Below are 15,910 nucleotides of genomic sequence, written 5' to 3'. Positions count from 1 at the left end.
GGCAGCCCTACTCTGTTCTATAGTGTCTCTATGAGTCAGAATCGACTCGACGGCAATGGGTTTGGTTTGGTTTTGGTTTACTATGAAGGAAAAAGCAGGCAAAGTACAATAAAACATAAGGAAACATGGTAGTTGTTCTTTACATGGGTGGACAGAAGAGTTAATTCTTCCACTCCCTTTTCAGTGGAGAAACTGAAAATTTCTGCCACATTTGAGACTGCACCCTCAGCAGGAATCCAAGCTTGCCTGCCTGCCCTCTCTTAAGGAATACTCGTGCATTCTGAAAAGAAGTTCTTGCCTTGCTGAGTGTAAAGTCCTCTCCTTGTCCCTTAGCCGACCTGGGTGTCATCATATGAATAGAAGCTGTGTAGTGGGGTGGGGTGGGGTGGGGCTCACTCTGGCAGCAAAGGGAAGACGAAAGTATATATAGTACTCATACTTGGAGGCCCAGGGTTCTCAAAAATTAACAGCTGCCCTGGTGGCCCAGTGCTTAAAGGCTCAGCTGCTAACCAAAAGGTCAGCAGTTCAAACCCACCAGCCGCTCCTTGGAAACCCTATGGGGCAGTTCTACTCTGTCCTATAAGGTTGCTATGAGTCGGAATCAATTTGATGGCACCAGTTTGGTGGTTTTAATCTCAAACTGCAGTTCAAATTCAAACTTTCAATGTTTTTAACACATGTATTGAGGGAGCTATCTCCTCTTTCAAAGCCTCACCACTAACCCTTCCCTTCTATTTCATTCTCTCAAATTTGCTACTTCTCCCCGTTCCCCCAATGTACTTACTTCTATGCAGTGTCAGCAGCATGGGGTGTGAACCACAAATCTCAAGTAAAAGTCAACTGTACCAACTGGGGATTTTCCCTTTTACCTAAAGCTCCAAATTGTTTTGACTCTTTTTGGGGTGTTGTTTTGGCTGCTGTGGTTTTGAAACTTGTCTTCTCAATATAGAATGAGTTTGCATTAAATTAACAAAAAAATTCAGTCAATGGAAACATCTGAGCACTCAAGTACCATACAGCTTTAAATAAAAACCACTTTATCAATAAGTGACATGGCAAAGAAGGGCAGTGGAACTTATCTGAAAGATGACAATTTAAACAAAAAACAAATACAAGGGATAAGCAGCTTACAAAGGTACAGAAAAAAATTTCACCAGGTAACACTGGAAGAGGCAGGGCTGAATTTGCCACTGGAGAAATGCTGTTCACTTGCGTCTGAATTCCAGTGCCTTCCAGGTAGATGGGTAGATGGTGAAAAACAAAGCAATTCTTTTTTTCTCTCTCTACCTGGTGAATTCCATTACGAGGCAGTTCTCTGCTTGCCACTGAGAAGGCAGAAAGATGCAATTCTTGCCCCTGTGCTCTGGTTTGGCGGGGTCCCACTCTTAGTTTTCCAGTGTAGCCCAATGTACTATTGTAAAGACTCAGGGATGGTGCTGACTACGTGGGTTGCCTCCGTGGCCGCTGGAGGGGAACCAAAGAAGGTGTTGGTTTGGTTCCTCTGTTGATCTCGGAGGTAAGGAGGAACCGACGAGCTTTTAATGTGGAGGATCCTGGTGTCCATCACCTGACAGTCAATCTGCATCATTACTTCATAATCCTGCCCATTGATCACGTTCTCTGCAGAGAGGAAAATACACAAAGAATAAGCACTCAAAAGAATGTGTATCTCTGCCAGTAGCTTCAACCCCAGAAGGACATAATGAGCTTTAGGGGTATGGACTGTCAATATGCTTTAAAGGGTGCAGACGGACTTCATCAGTCACTATGCAGAGCCACAGCTGGGCTGGAGCTGGGCTGGCTTGTCCTCTCCTCCATTCTAGTTCCCGAACAACCTTCGCTGGCTCAAGATGGGCGAAAGCCCCTGCCAGGGTTAATATCAGAGTATCTGTTCACAGATGTTACTGTCTCAGATACTTTCCATGCAGTGTATCACATGATCGGGACAAAAGGGACACAAGAGGATTTTACTGGGGAGGAGACGGGGAGAATATTTAACCCTTCCTCTTCCCCTTCAACAATGGGAAGGAATAATTGTCAATAGGATCAACACACCATGTGAATGGTAAGAAGCCCTCTGCCAAGAATGGCTGGCTCCTATTCACTGGTGATATTTCTAAGCTCATTAAGGGACTCCCAACTATGAATTTAAGGGTTTGTCTTGGAGGGTAAGGTACTGTTAAAGACTGACAACAAGTTATACTCTTCCAACAATTATGCTTTTCCCCAGAGATGCTATCACTTCCCTTCCATACTACCAAACCCGTGGAATCAATTCCGGCTCATTGCGACCCTACAGGACATAGTAGAACTTGCCCCATAGAGTTTCCAAGGAGCGCCTTATGGATTCGAACTGCTGACCTTTTGGTTAGCAGCCATAACACTTAACCACGACGCCACCGGGGTTTCCTTCCACACTACAGTAGTCTCTAATTCCAGAGTCCCTGATCCCAGGCACGGGGAGACAAGGACATTTCCAATTTGGGATTAAAGGAGTGCTGTAGGTCCGCTATGTGTTGATGGCTCACAACAACAACATAGGTCTTAGAGGTAAACTAGAGCCTATTTTCAGCAGGGAACCGGTTACTCATTATCATGAATTTAAAATATACTGACACATAAAACCACTTGTCACGGAGCTGATTCTGACAACAACCCCGTGTGTGTCAGAGCAGAACCGTGCTCTACAGTGTTTTCAACGGCTGATTTTTTTGGGGTAGATCAGCAAGCCTTTCTTCTGAGGTACCTCTGGGTGGACTGGACCCTCCAATCTCAGTTAGCAGCTGAATGCTAACCAGGCCATCTATACAGACACATACTACATTCCATTCCTACTTCCTAAGAAGGTGAAAGCTATTTTCAGGGAAGAGCCAAATTATTTCCTGATTTGTAATTCTGGGTGGTCATTTTCCAACTTGTAGTCAATGAAACTGGGCATAAAACTGAAGAGATGATTATAAATAATGCTTTTGAAATCCAGCTGAACAATCGCAGCAATAGTTAGAAGACGTGGGAGACTTGGAAGAATGCTGCGTAGTCAACGTGGCGTTCCAGTCCGCACTCTGAGCCGTGAATCTGGAGCTGGGCGTGGGGACCGGAAAGAGCAGCTGCTGGCAAAGGCCCGGCCTTGCTACGAAGATGAGATAGAGCCAACCAGTGGTTTTAAAAGTAAACACTTGGCTTCTCTAGAGCAAATAACTGAATTTAAAAGCAGAATTCTTTCTATTCCATTATCTTTTCCTTCGACATTGTGCATGCCAAGATTTATAAATCAAGAGGAGAATACTCAAAGTCTGACATTTGATCTTTAGATTCCTTTGTTATGTTTGGAAAAACTGAACCATAGAGCTTGTCACTTAGGAGTCTAGGAAAGACTTTTGGAGATCATCTGGTACGGGGTCTAATTCACAGGCTTTGGGAAGTCTCTAAGTTCCCCTGAAATTGTATGCCAAATTTTATTTGTGTGTGCATTTTTCAGGAGAGAGGGTTCAACAGATTCTCACTGGGGTGTGTGACCCCCAAAATGTTAAGAAATACTAGACAGATCTAACAACCTATCAACTTTAAGTATCCTGAGCAGATGATACACAGGCCGTCCCTAGGTTACCAATGTCCAACTTACGGACAACTTGCACTTAAGAACAGACTGCTATAAAACCTACTATATTAAAAGTTTGAGTTACATACAATGGTTCGTAATAACGAATACACAATTTTGTGACACTCATGAAAACTGTACGGTTTGGAAGTGTTTCTTAAGTATTTTATATGCATAGAAACGTAAAATATATACTATATACTACGACAAACATTTGACTAACTGACGCTAAAAAAGAACTATACGTACCTGTTCCGACTTATCTACAAATTTGACTTAAAGACAGACTTTGGAGTGGATCTCATTTGTAACTCTGGGACCGCCTGTAGTCTATTTTAAAGCCAATGGAAGATTTAATTCCTCCACTTCTATTGGTCAGTTTTCAGTTCCAATGTTTAAAATACTTTCCACTGAAGATAAATTTCCCACTATAAGTCTCGTGGAAACCCTGGTGGCGTAGTGGTTAAGTGCTACAGCTGCTAACCAAGAGGTCGGCAGTTCGAATCCGCCAGGCGGTCCTTGGAAACTCTATGGGGCAGTTCTACTCTGTCCTATAGGGTCACTATGAGTTGGAATCACCTCGACGGCAGTGGGTACAGGTCTCGTAAATCTCTTCCACTACAAGTGAAGCTGGTTTCCTCCTCTTCTAGCCTTGCTGGAGATGGTGAACAGCTGGTTGCTGCTGCTGCATGTTTACTAACCCTACCTATTCTTTAGGACCATTGTTGTGGACATTTAACTCCAACCTTACAAGTCCTGCCCTCTGCGATGACTATCAAATCACTTGCTTATTTTACAGAATTAAATCTGCATGCCTATAGGTTAGCTACTTTCTTCTTTCATGTGTTTCCCAAAAAGTAGCAGGTAGAAGTAAGGCAACCTGCTAATGTGTTTGGAGTCATTTCACTCAGAACACGTGACTGAGTTCAGGTCTCAAGGTGCCATGCGAGCCTTTTCCTTTTGGAACCACGGACTCTCTCCATTTCAGAAAAACTGAAGGACTGTGTGTGCACGCATGTGTTGGGGCACAGAGGAGCAAATAATGGAAAACACATGTATAGGGACATGCAATACACATTACTAATTTTTACTGCTTTCCTGGATTAACTCAGAATCCAGATGACAGCTTAAGATCAAAACAGGCCCAAATCACCTGCAGAAGTCATTAGGGCACACGTGCCTGCTACGTTTCAACTGATAACTGGCACTCTTTAATGCCTCTAAAATCAAGAAGAGATGGAAAACATGGGCATCTAAGTTTGGATATCTTGAGGGAAAACTAAAGCACTGACCTGTCTCTAGAACTCAAGAACCCCTAACTGTGGCTGAAATGGTACTGTCCTTTTCAGCCCAACGAGGAGGGTACGGCTAGATACACTCTTGCTGGTTTCAAAATGGGTACTGTTCTTCATACCTCTGTTTTGAAGGCAACAACTTCTAGGCCGAGAAAACTATGAGCATTGCTAGAAAACTCTACCAGATAGGATGCGAATGCTTTAAGCTGAATTCAGGGATCTGCTTCCGAATGACACATTGTATACTTTACTATCTGGAGCGACCGACATCCCATGGAGTCCCAAATTAGCCATTACCTCTAAAAAATATTTTAAGGGGCCTAGCAACATTCTTTGGTCCATTCCGTGGCACCTTATAAAAGGGTTCTTTGGGCACTTCAGTACTAGCCCCTTGGATGGTTAGGGAGGCAGTGTCACCATTAGTGATGAGGTTCTAATGATTTTAACTGAAGGAGAACAGACAGAGAAACAACTGATGATAACTCATCGTCTTTGTAGGCTCCCTCCACTGGGCTGTCAGGCATCTGTTGACATGGTGTGGGTCCAGGAGCAGCAGACAGGCTCTAAAACACCTCCTGATATGGTGGATGGAACTCCAGTTATTCTTTACTTTAAGGCTTTGAGCTCTGTTAATAAATGACTATCCCTGGAAAGGGCACCTTCAACTGTTGCCTACAATTTGCCTCAGTGTGAACAAAAAATATCAGAGCAGGTTCTAATTGGGGAATGGGAACTTGACTCTGGTGGGTTGGGTGAAAGGAGAGGAAAGGTCCCTGAAGGAAAGCAAAGGCAGGGGTATGGGCAGCTGAGGATGGGCCGCACTGCATACCTTCACTGAGGGAGGACCTGGTTTTCATTGCTAATGTGCAACAGCCTAGAAAAATGACCAAAGACTAAAGCTCAAGGGTTTTCTGACAAGAGGGAAAATGTAAACATCAGACTGAGCATTGTGTGGACTGAGTTGTGTGAAAAGAATGCTGAGCTAATCTTGCAAATGCGTACGTAATGAAAAAAGACTATGATCATTTGGAAAAATAGAAACAAGAAAAGTAAAAATTTTCAACGCTCACCCTCCCCCTGCTCACAGCAAATGAGTGGCAGAAAGAATCACAGGCTGCTGTCTTACGTGTCTGAGGTCTTACAAAGTACACAGAAAAAGTCAGAACACTGATCTGTGTCAGGGGAAAAAAAAAAACTAAAATATAAAATACATCGAATTCAAATATATTAGGCAAATAAAAATGACGAGAGATGATCTATAATGATTTCAAACATGAGCACTAAGATGTGATTCCAAACGCTTAGAAGGGCTGGGGAAGCCAGGAAAAGTGTCTGGATGTTGGTGGTGGAAACATTCTAGGCAACGTGGAACTTTCAACCGCCTGTAAACACACAATAACTGAGTTACGAATGGCCTGCCAAGGGGCTGTTAGGCCGGTCGAGCTGGGAGATGACTAACAACACACAAACCTTGACCATAAGCACAATTAAATATCCAAAAGCTTCACATAAAATTTAATTAAAAAAAGCGACAAGACGTGACCTCTGCTTTACAAAGAAGCAAACATGGTAACATAGACTTCCACTCAGAATTAGACATTAATCCTAATGAGACGTTGCTCTGGGTTGGCTGGGCTGGGTCACAGGCAGTGTGGTCAGTGCCTGCGCCTGAATCCAGTGGGCTGTGCTGTGTGTATGTGGCGGGGCGGCGGGGGGGGGGGGAGGTGGTCACTGGAGGAAGATAAAAATCCACCCATTCATGGCCATAAGAGATACCTTTAACAGAAACACACACGCACAAACAGAAAACAGAAGGGAAAGGGAGGTGGCAACACAATGGACAATGAAGTGGTAAATGTCACATTTCTGCCATGGCTTCTGTGAACCTCCATAAACTGACTCTGTGTGCCTAGCCAATCTTATCCCCTAGGATTTTCAGCCTGAGTCCTGGTTTTAAACATCTTAACATGCCACGTTTTGCATCTCTGCTTGGGAAAAAAATCTCTTTCTCCTCTTGGCATCTCAGTCAAATTCTATTAACCCTTTAAGGCCCATTTCAAGTCCCACTTCCTCTAAGAAACCTTCCTCAAGAACACTGATAGTGATCCCTCCCCTTACAATCAATATGTAAATGTTCCATTTGATTGAATAAGGTTAAGAAAAGAGATTTGGCTCCTTTTAAAAAAATGCCCGGCAAAAGCCAGGATGGGGTGAAATGTCGAGGTGCGGAGAGGGGGCGCTTGGTAAAACCGGAACCACTCACTCATCTGCTGGGAAGAACAGTGAATGAATCAGTAATAGTCATACTGCAGATGGAAACACCATAAGGGCTTCCAACTTGAAGAGCTTGTCTGGAGACACAAGGTAGAACACACGCAGAAGCAAAGAGCGCCTAGCAACAGCCACGCAAGGCGGTTTTGCTTTTTGCCATAAGAAATTAAAAGCAGGGTTTCTCTGACAGGGGTGAGGCAGGTGGGGGGATTTAGAGCTGGGAGTATCCAAAGTCAAGGAGGGAGGGAAGAAAAGGAAAAGAAGGAGAGAGACAGAGAAGAGAGAGAGGGGGGCAGACAGACAGACGGACACACATACACACATACACATTAAGTGTAACACAAACCAGAACTGTCTTAAGTATTACAAGGGTGTTATGGACACTGGGCAATGGGGATTCAGATGAGAAACAGAACTTATCTAGTTAGCAGATACGATTTCACACGAAAAAAGATGTGTGTGCCTAAAACAGTGTTTATAAAAACTACCAATCCCTACAGGGTGCCTTTTTAGGGGTCACGAAGACTGAGGGTCCTAGCAGAATTTAGTGGACAGGGCCCAGGAATGCTGAACATTCTATAAAGCACAAGGCAGTACCATACAACAACTGTCCTGTATCTCATATGATAGTCATGTGGGTAAAAAACTCAATTATTATTGTATTAGTTTAGAACGTCACTGTTTTACATTTAAATATAAAGTACTTTTACATGGTTTTTGTATACACTAAATTTCCAGGAATAAAACTAATGAATAATTAAATTTAATAAACATATGATGCTTCTATGCAGTTAACACTGCCCATCTAATTCTCACAACAGCCTCTTAAGTTAGGTATGATTATTATTATCGCTATTATCGTCCCCATTTTGTAGATGAAATGAAGCGTTTAGCAGCCACTTGGCTGGTAAACGGTGCAGCAGGAGATCCAAACCTAGGCAGTGTGGCTGCACAGTCCATTCTTTAAGCCATTCCGCTCTGCTGGGAATACTGGTATTTTTTTTTTTAACTCAACCAGTAATTGTTTATCATTTCAGAAAACCACAACACCTATGCAAAGATGCTCTTGGTATTTGAGTTGCTATCACAACACACTAATCAGTCTGTATTTACAGCTGATGCACTCATGGTGATAGTATGGAAAGGTGCAAGCATCTGGCTTATTCAATACTTCTTCTAATGCAATAAAAAAACCAAAACCAAACCCAGTGCTATCGACTCAATTCCGACTCATAGTGACCCTATAGGACAGAGTAGAACTGCCCCATAGTTTTGAAGGAGCGCCTGGTGGATCCAAACTGCTGACCTCTTGGTTAGCAGCCGCAGTACTTAATTAACCACTATGCCACCAGGGTTTCCTCTAATGCAATAGACACCTTATAATGTAGGATAAAAAAACCCACTGCCATCGAGTTGATTCCGACTCATAGAGACCCTATAGGACAGAGGAGAACTGCCCTGTAGAGTTTCCAAGGAGGGCCTGGTGGATTCGAACTGCCGACCTCTTGGTTAACAGCCGTAGCACTTAACCACTACACCAAACTGAGCATTATATATTCACTCACTCAACCTTTATTGAACTCCTACCACCTGCAGGCACTGGGGACACATTAGTAAACAAGAAAAAAAAAAATCCCTGCTCTCATAAAGCTTAAGATAGAGCTTACATTCTTGTAAAAGGAGACAGTAAGAAGGTGGAGACAGAAAATAAGTAAAATATGCAGAATGTTAAATAAGTGCGACAGAGAAAAATGAGGCCTGGAAGGTCCTTAAGTAGTGTGTGTGTGGGAGGTGAGGTGGGGAGTGGTGTGCAGTTTTAGACACAGTGACCAGCGAAGACCTCACTGAGCAGATGACCTCTGAGGAAAGACCTAAGGAGGCAAGGGGGCCACGCAGCCGTCTAGGACAGAGTTGTGAACCCGTGTCTGAGGTGCCAGGAGGACGTTATAGTGGAGAGGGCCAGTAAGTCATAGCAAACAGGGTGTGGGCTGACATTTGGCAGGAGAAAAAGGGCTAGAGCTGTAGACATGGGAGACAAGAGAGGTGGGAGCCCTGAGACAAATACTACCATTCTTGGGGACAGAACGATGTGAACACCTGTTAACAAGGGTGGACGTGAAGGAGGAAGAGACCTGGCCTTTTGTAGATCGCAATCCCACGTCCTCTGGGGGCTGTTCCACTCATTGTCGCCCTTTTCCTGTAGGTCCAACTTCACTGCTTCCTGTCTGAGAACAAGGATTATTTTCCCTTGGGGGGGGGAGGTGAGGGTGAAGATGGATTTTGATTTTACAGAGCATAGTTATTGGGGAGTGTTTAACTCATATAGCCTCAAACTTCTTGGTAACATAGTGGGTTAGTTTCTCACTTGGGAGTGAGGGTGGCATTTGAGGCTTGTGGACACTTTGCAATCCCCGGAGTGGGGCCATTTTGGATGACAATAATGAGTGGAAAAGGGACCCCTGGAGCTGAGGAGGTCAAGGAAGTGGGAAACTAGATAGTGTCAGGGCAGCGTAGCAGGCAGAAAGAAAACCGAACTGAGTCACAAGAACTGAGTTTAAGTTCTGCTTCTGCCTCTAACAAACCTATTTCTTCAATTAGTAACAGAGTTGGAATAGATTTATTCTTTCATCAAATCTTCATTGCTTTTTTGCTTGGCTTTATGGGGGAGAAAAAGATGATACCCTAAAGGAGCTTATTATCTAGCAGGAGAGTGCAAAAGTACCTACAATCTGACGAACTTCTGAGTACTCCAAGTTCTACCTCTGGATCAAGCTGGACCACCACAAGGCTCTTCATTTGAACCAAATTAATTTAACTCTTTGCAGGATCACTTTCATTGAGCTGCATTTACAAAAGATAGCTACAAGAGCTATATAAAATGTGCCTATGTTTACTTAAAAATTGTTGTTGAGTGTATAACCTTATTGTGAGAAATCTGTTTTGTAATTTATATAGAGAAAACTTCTGTTTTCAGGAATGAAGGCTCAGAGTCAAATATGAAAAATGAAAAATAACTAGCAAATAATGTGATATTTTTTGGCTTCCTTCCTTTTTTTTCTAATTTTCAACAACAACATGCAATGTTTTTATAGTTGAGGAAAAGTTGCTTTTAATTAAATATACAAACAAAAAGGCAACTAAAATGATCTCTTTGTGAGGATGTTCTACAGCCCTGGAGTCAAGCTGCATGAGCTGGAATCCTGGCCCCGCCCCTTACTAGCTAAGTTACTGTGGTTAACTTTGAACCTCTCAGTACCTTCAATCGTAGAATGAGGACGGGAAGAATCTCTCTCTCAGGGTTGCTGTAGTGCCTGGCACAAAATAAGCCCCAAATACATGTCAGCTATTATCTTCTTCACTGAAGTTGTTATTATTACTATTCGAATTCTACTTTTTTGTTGTTGTTGTTGTTCTTATTTTCTACTTCGATTTCTATTTGACTATTTAAGATACATAAAATCTTTTGTGTAAAGGGGGCAGGATATAAATTAAGAAATTACATGAATAAACACACTTAAAGGAAAAACCCAAAGTGTTATAAATGTGTCTGTCCAGATGATAAAGCTTGCTGCGGGCAAGCACACCCTGAGCCTGACGTGTGTTGGGTTCTCAGAAAACACCCCTGGGGCTGCACTGAGCACCCCCTGTATCCCGCCCTTACTAGCATCTATGATCTGCTTTCACTCCCTTTGCTTGAGGGGAAGAGTTGGTAAAGGTGCCAACACCCATTTACGTAAGCAATATTAACCAACCAGTTGCCATCAAGTAGGTTCCAAATCACGATGACCCCATGTGTGTCAGAGTTGAATTGCACTCCGTAGGATTTTCAATGGCGGCTTTTTTGGAAGATCACCAGGCCTTACCTCCTAGGTACCTCTGGGTGGACTAAAATCTCCAAACTTTTGGTTAGTGGCTGAGCATGTTAACCATTTACACCATCCAGGGACTCCAAGTAATATTACCCAAAAAACCTGTTGCCGTCAAGTTAATTTCAACTGCTAGCAACCCTATAAGACAGAGTAGAACCGCTCCATAGGATTTCCAAGGAGCCACTGGTGGATTTGAACTGCTGACCTTTTGGTTGGCAGCCAAGCTCTTCAATCACTTTGCCAAGCAATATTAAACCAAAAAAAAAAAAAAAAAAAAAACCCCGCTGCCATCAAGTCAATTCCGACTCATAGTGACCCTATAGGACAGAGCAGAACTGCCCCACAGGGTTTCCAAGGAGCGCCTGGTTGATCTGAACTGCCAACCTTTTCTGGTTAGCAGCCATAGCTCTTAACCACTACGTCACCAGGGTTGCCAGGCAATATTAAACACCAAACCCAGTGCCATCAAGTCGATTCTGACTCATAGCGACCCTGTAGGACAGAGTAGAACTGCCCCATAGAGTTTCCAAGGAGCGCCCGGCAGATTCAAACTGCTGACCCTGTGATTAGCAGCCATAGCTCTTAACCACTACGCCACCAGGGTTTCCAGGCAATATTAGGAAGTATAAATTAAAAAGACTCATTTCTTGTACTAAAAAAAAAAAAATAACAGAATATATTTTACACGCTGAAAAAAATAACCTGGCAAATCACCCCCAATTTCCAAACAGACATTTTAGTTTGAAGTTTAATTCAGTTCACTTACTCCTAACCCCTTTTTTTTCTTAATGCTGAAGAACTCTGTGGTTTCATCAGATTACTAAGAGTACATTTAACCCAACTCAATTTCTAACCCTCATTCATTCATTCAACAATTATTTGAGCACCTATTATGTGCCAAACACGGTTAGCGACTCTCATAAGCACTTAGCCCTAATTAGACAGAGGAAGGGTTTTCTAATAGAAAGTGGACACCATGTGATGAGTTCACAGAACGTCAGTCAACACTTGCTGAGTGCTTTAAGAAACCGAGAAGTACAGGAGAAAATGAGGTTTCTTCCCTTGAACAGCTTACCTAAGAGCTGCAAAACAGCAGAATTGCATTTAAAATACTGGTAAAACATCAAACAAGTGCATTTCCTCAGAGAGGCCTTCTCTTACTACCAAAGCTCAAGCAATGCCCTCAAATCCTCTCTGTTGTTTTCCTTCAAGGCCTTTGTCACAATGTGTAATTATACACTGGCTTGTTTACTTGTTTAATAATGTCTGTCTCCTCCACGAGATCACTGGCTCCATCAAGTCAGGAAACGCGTCTGTTTTGCTCACTTTGGCACCCAGACAGTGAAAAATACAGAACACAACCGTCAGTGATAGGAAGGCTGTACTTTCACACTTACTAGTCATGTCATCAGGAAATACTTTGCTTTCTGAAGGTTCCAAAATTCTTGGCCCCAACTTGAGAAGGTGCCACCCTAGAACAGTTCCAGAAATGGTGGTAGCAGCGAAGAATTTCTAACATCCTCAAGCACAATTTTAGATAATACCGTATGAAGGCCTTGCCTCTTAAAGACGGCCAAAGTCATTTTTCTTCAACCTCAAGCTTATCTTTTTAGTTCATAACCACCAAAAACGGCTCTTTTAAAGGCAACCAGATCAAATTCGTCCCGAGAAATTTAGGAGCCTATGCTACAGAGGTCTAGGTTATTTATGCTCAAGTTCCTATTTTCTCACAAGTTCAGCTCCTCTGGGGCTTCTTATAGTCACCTAGGATGAGTTCATGGAATCTGGCTAATTCATTACTGTTCTAAAACTGATGATATTAGAAGACTTGGCTTTTCTCTGGACTGGCTAAGCTCTTTCCCTGAGAATGCTACCCATGACTGTGGGTGTTTTTTTCCTTAGATCAGAGAAAAGAGTAACATTTCATTTATCTCAAACACTTCCTAAAACAGCATTAAATGAAATATGACTAACAGAATTATTATTCATTTTCTTCAAATTGAGTTTCTAATTACCAAACCGACATCTGATTATGCAATTTCAATTAGTGCCTCAAAAACTGAAATCTCTGAACTTCAGGTATCCATGGCAACAAAACGACTTCTGAGAAGGATGGGTTGAGGTTAAAATTATTCTGAAAGATAAGAGAACCAGACCTGAGACTGAGTCATTGTTTAGAGTGTTAGCCTGGGATCATGGGCCCAGCCCGAGGGACAGCCAGTAACTTTCCTGCTTCTGATACTTAAATCACTGGCACAAAGTACTAGAAAACTTACCCATGGTGGTCACAATCTGAAATTCAACACCCACAAAAACGTGGATGCTCAGAAGCCTTTCTCTAACATCCAGAACCCATGGAACAACTACCCTGCAGGCAGAATAAGAACCAAGCTTCTCTGGAATTACTACTCTTGGGTGAAAAAAGCACTCTTTCATCTGAAAAAATACAGGGCTCTTTAACTGGCATTTAAGATCAATGTGTAAGAATTATACATTCTTCTCAGAGCTTCAACATGGCTTTCTCTCAGTATTTCTGCCCACTGTGTTGGGCAGACTCAGCTTCTACAAGAATCACTGGCTCAGAATTCTAGAGCAGGAAAGAACCTTAAAGGGTAATGGGGCCTGAGACCACCAAATTATTCTCAGCCTATTAAAAATTTCTGGTATATTCTTTATTCATAAAGTGGAATCTAAATTATTTTGAAACGGTAGTCACACAAGATCAGATATATTTTTTTAAAAAATGAATTCAAAGGCTCTTAACAACTGCCAATAGGTAAAAATGAATTACAAAAAATAGCACCATAATTTTAGCCTAAGAAGCAATAAACTGAGTTTTCTTCTATGTGAGTCAGAAAGCAGCTTGTGTCAGCTCACTGGAGGCAGCTTGCATGTTTTCAGTTGGTTTTTTTATAGGAGGAGTGGTGTCTACCTGTCTGTTTCCCCCCTTCCACACCTGCTCAGGAACAAAGCCTGTTGGAGGGTACACAGACAAGTTAGGAAGTCCCGCAAGCCCCTAAAGCTTCCCTTAGACAACTGCTCCTGAAGCTCAATTTGGACACACTCGTAGGAGGAAATTACACTGAACGTCAGCCCCTTGAAGGTACGCATTTTTATCTCTTTGTTCACTGCTGAATCCCCAGAACTTGGCACACAGAAGGCACTCAATAAATACTTGTTGAATAAGTGAATGAAAGAGGCTTTGGTTGTGTGGAAATGGCCCCACAGGTCGCTAACTCAAAAGAGGTGTATGCAGGAAGTGCTGTTCTCCTCCGCTACAGCCAGGCAGCTGAACTAGGCAAGAATTAAAGTAAGGCAGCTGCTTCAGGAGAGACAGGCTGTCTATAGGGTCAGTGTGTAACCAGAGAATTCCTTCTCCCTCAAAAGAATGTCGGGGTGGAGGTGGCAGTGGAGTGGAGACCAGGCTCACAGGCAAGTGTCCTCAATGTTATCTGCCACTCTAGGTCTCATTTTCTCTGCTGAAATGTCAGCAGTTCTCAGTCTGCATTAAACTTGGCTGGTTGTCAATCACGTAATTTCAGAAAAGCCTAGACATCAGAGTACATTCACATGTTTACTTCCCTGGGTTACCTACAACTGACAGTTTTGTAGACTACGTAAGTGAAACCAAGAAAACACGTCTCCGTACAGGTGTCTGGATCTATATATAGCTCTATGGCTCCATTTAAGCTTTGCAAATACAGCCCAGCTTACAGTCAAGTTTCATTAACAATAATAAAAAAAAAAAAACCCAACCCACTGCCATCGAGTCAATTCTGACTCATAAAACCCAACCCACTGCCGTCGAGTTGATTAGACTCATAGCGACCCTATAGGACAGGCTAGAACTGCCCCACAGAGTTTCTAAGGAGTGCCTGGTGGATTTCAACTGCTGACCTCCTAGTTAGCAGCTATAGCACTTAACTACTATGCCACCAGAGTTTCCTCATGAACAACAGAGAAGACCAAATACATATCGAGAATCTGAGATTGCTAACTCAATCTCAACCTTAGCTAAAATCTAATCAAGCACTGAGTTATTTAAGATACTACTTTTTAAAGGAATTAGAAATTTTTAATGTATATCTCTTGGACATAGAGGGCTTTTTACAACTAATAGGTTTTTTTTTTTTTTAAATCTTAATTAATAGATTCATGCAGACACCACTCTCAGGCAATATAATCACGGAAGAGAAATAACTAATCATTGCCTAATTTAGCTCAGAAGAACGCCCTGGCAACCTACATCTGAAAGGTCTCAGCTAATGAAAACCCTGTGGAGCTCAGTTGTACTCTGAAACACACAGGGTCACCAGGAGTCAGAATCGACTCAATGACTACTGTTTTGGCCTATTTAGACACTCTTGTAAGTGGTGCCCCTTGGTAGTACAAATGGTTTAGGTAGTTGGAATACACCCAGAGGCACTTCATGAAAACATCTAGTGATCTACTTCTAAAAAGTCAAACCAAAAAAAACCTGTTGCCACTCGTCGATTCTGATTCATAGAGACCTCATAGGGCAGAGCAGAACTGTCCCATAGGGTTTCCAAGGAGCAGCTGGTGGATTCAAACTGCCGACCTTTTGGTTAGCAGATCACAGTGTTGAAAACCCTATGGAGCATGGTTCTACTCTGAAACACATGGGGTTGCCATGAAATGGAATCGCCTTGATGGAAACCGGTTTGGTTTTTGATTTCTAAATGACTGAAGCTCACTTTGGCATTTTCAATGTTTACCTTACAGATGATGTAATCAGAAAACATTTATTTTTGAAAAAACAGAAGGATTTTCCACTTTGTTACTACTGAAAACCAATCTAGTAAAATTGTCTAGCAAGGAACTGAAAAAGGAATGATGACTCGGATAAGAAGTGGTAG

The 15,910-nt window shown here is 42.5% G+C and overlaps 1 protein-coding gene across 1 annotated transcript in view; it reads right to left on the bottom strand.

The window, feature by feature from the left end:
- Positions 1-403: 403 nt before the first annotated feature.
- The window catches only part of ATF6 (activating transcription factor 6), a 259,261-nt gene continuing 243,754 nt past the window's right edge, over positions 404-15,910 (bottom strand). The window contains exon 16 of the mRNA XM_049881061.1: positions 404-1,620. Within this exon, the coding sequence (XP_049737018.1) occupies positions 1,412-1,620 (209 nt within the window). The 3' untranslated portion in view covers positions 404-1,411. The remainder of the gene's footprint in view (positions 1,621-15,910) is intronic.

This window comes from Elephas maximus, chromosome 3 (assembly GCF_024166365.1).
Source record: "Elephas maximus indicus isolate mEleMax1 chromosome 3, mEleMax1 primary haplotype, whole genome shotgun sequence".
Lineage (NCBI taxonomy): Eukaryota > Metazoa > Chordata > Mammalia > Proboscidea > Elephantidae > Elephas > Elephas maximus.
Note: the sequence above shows the minus strand (reverse complement) of the source record. Positions and strands in the feature narration are given on the sequence as shown.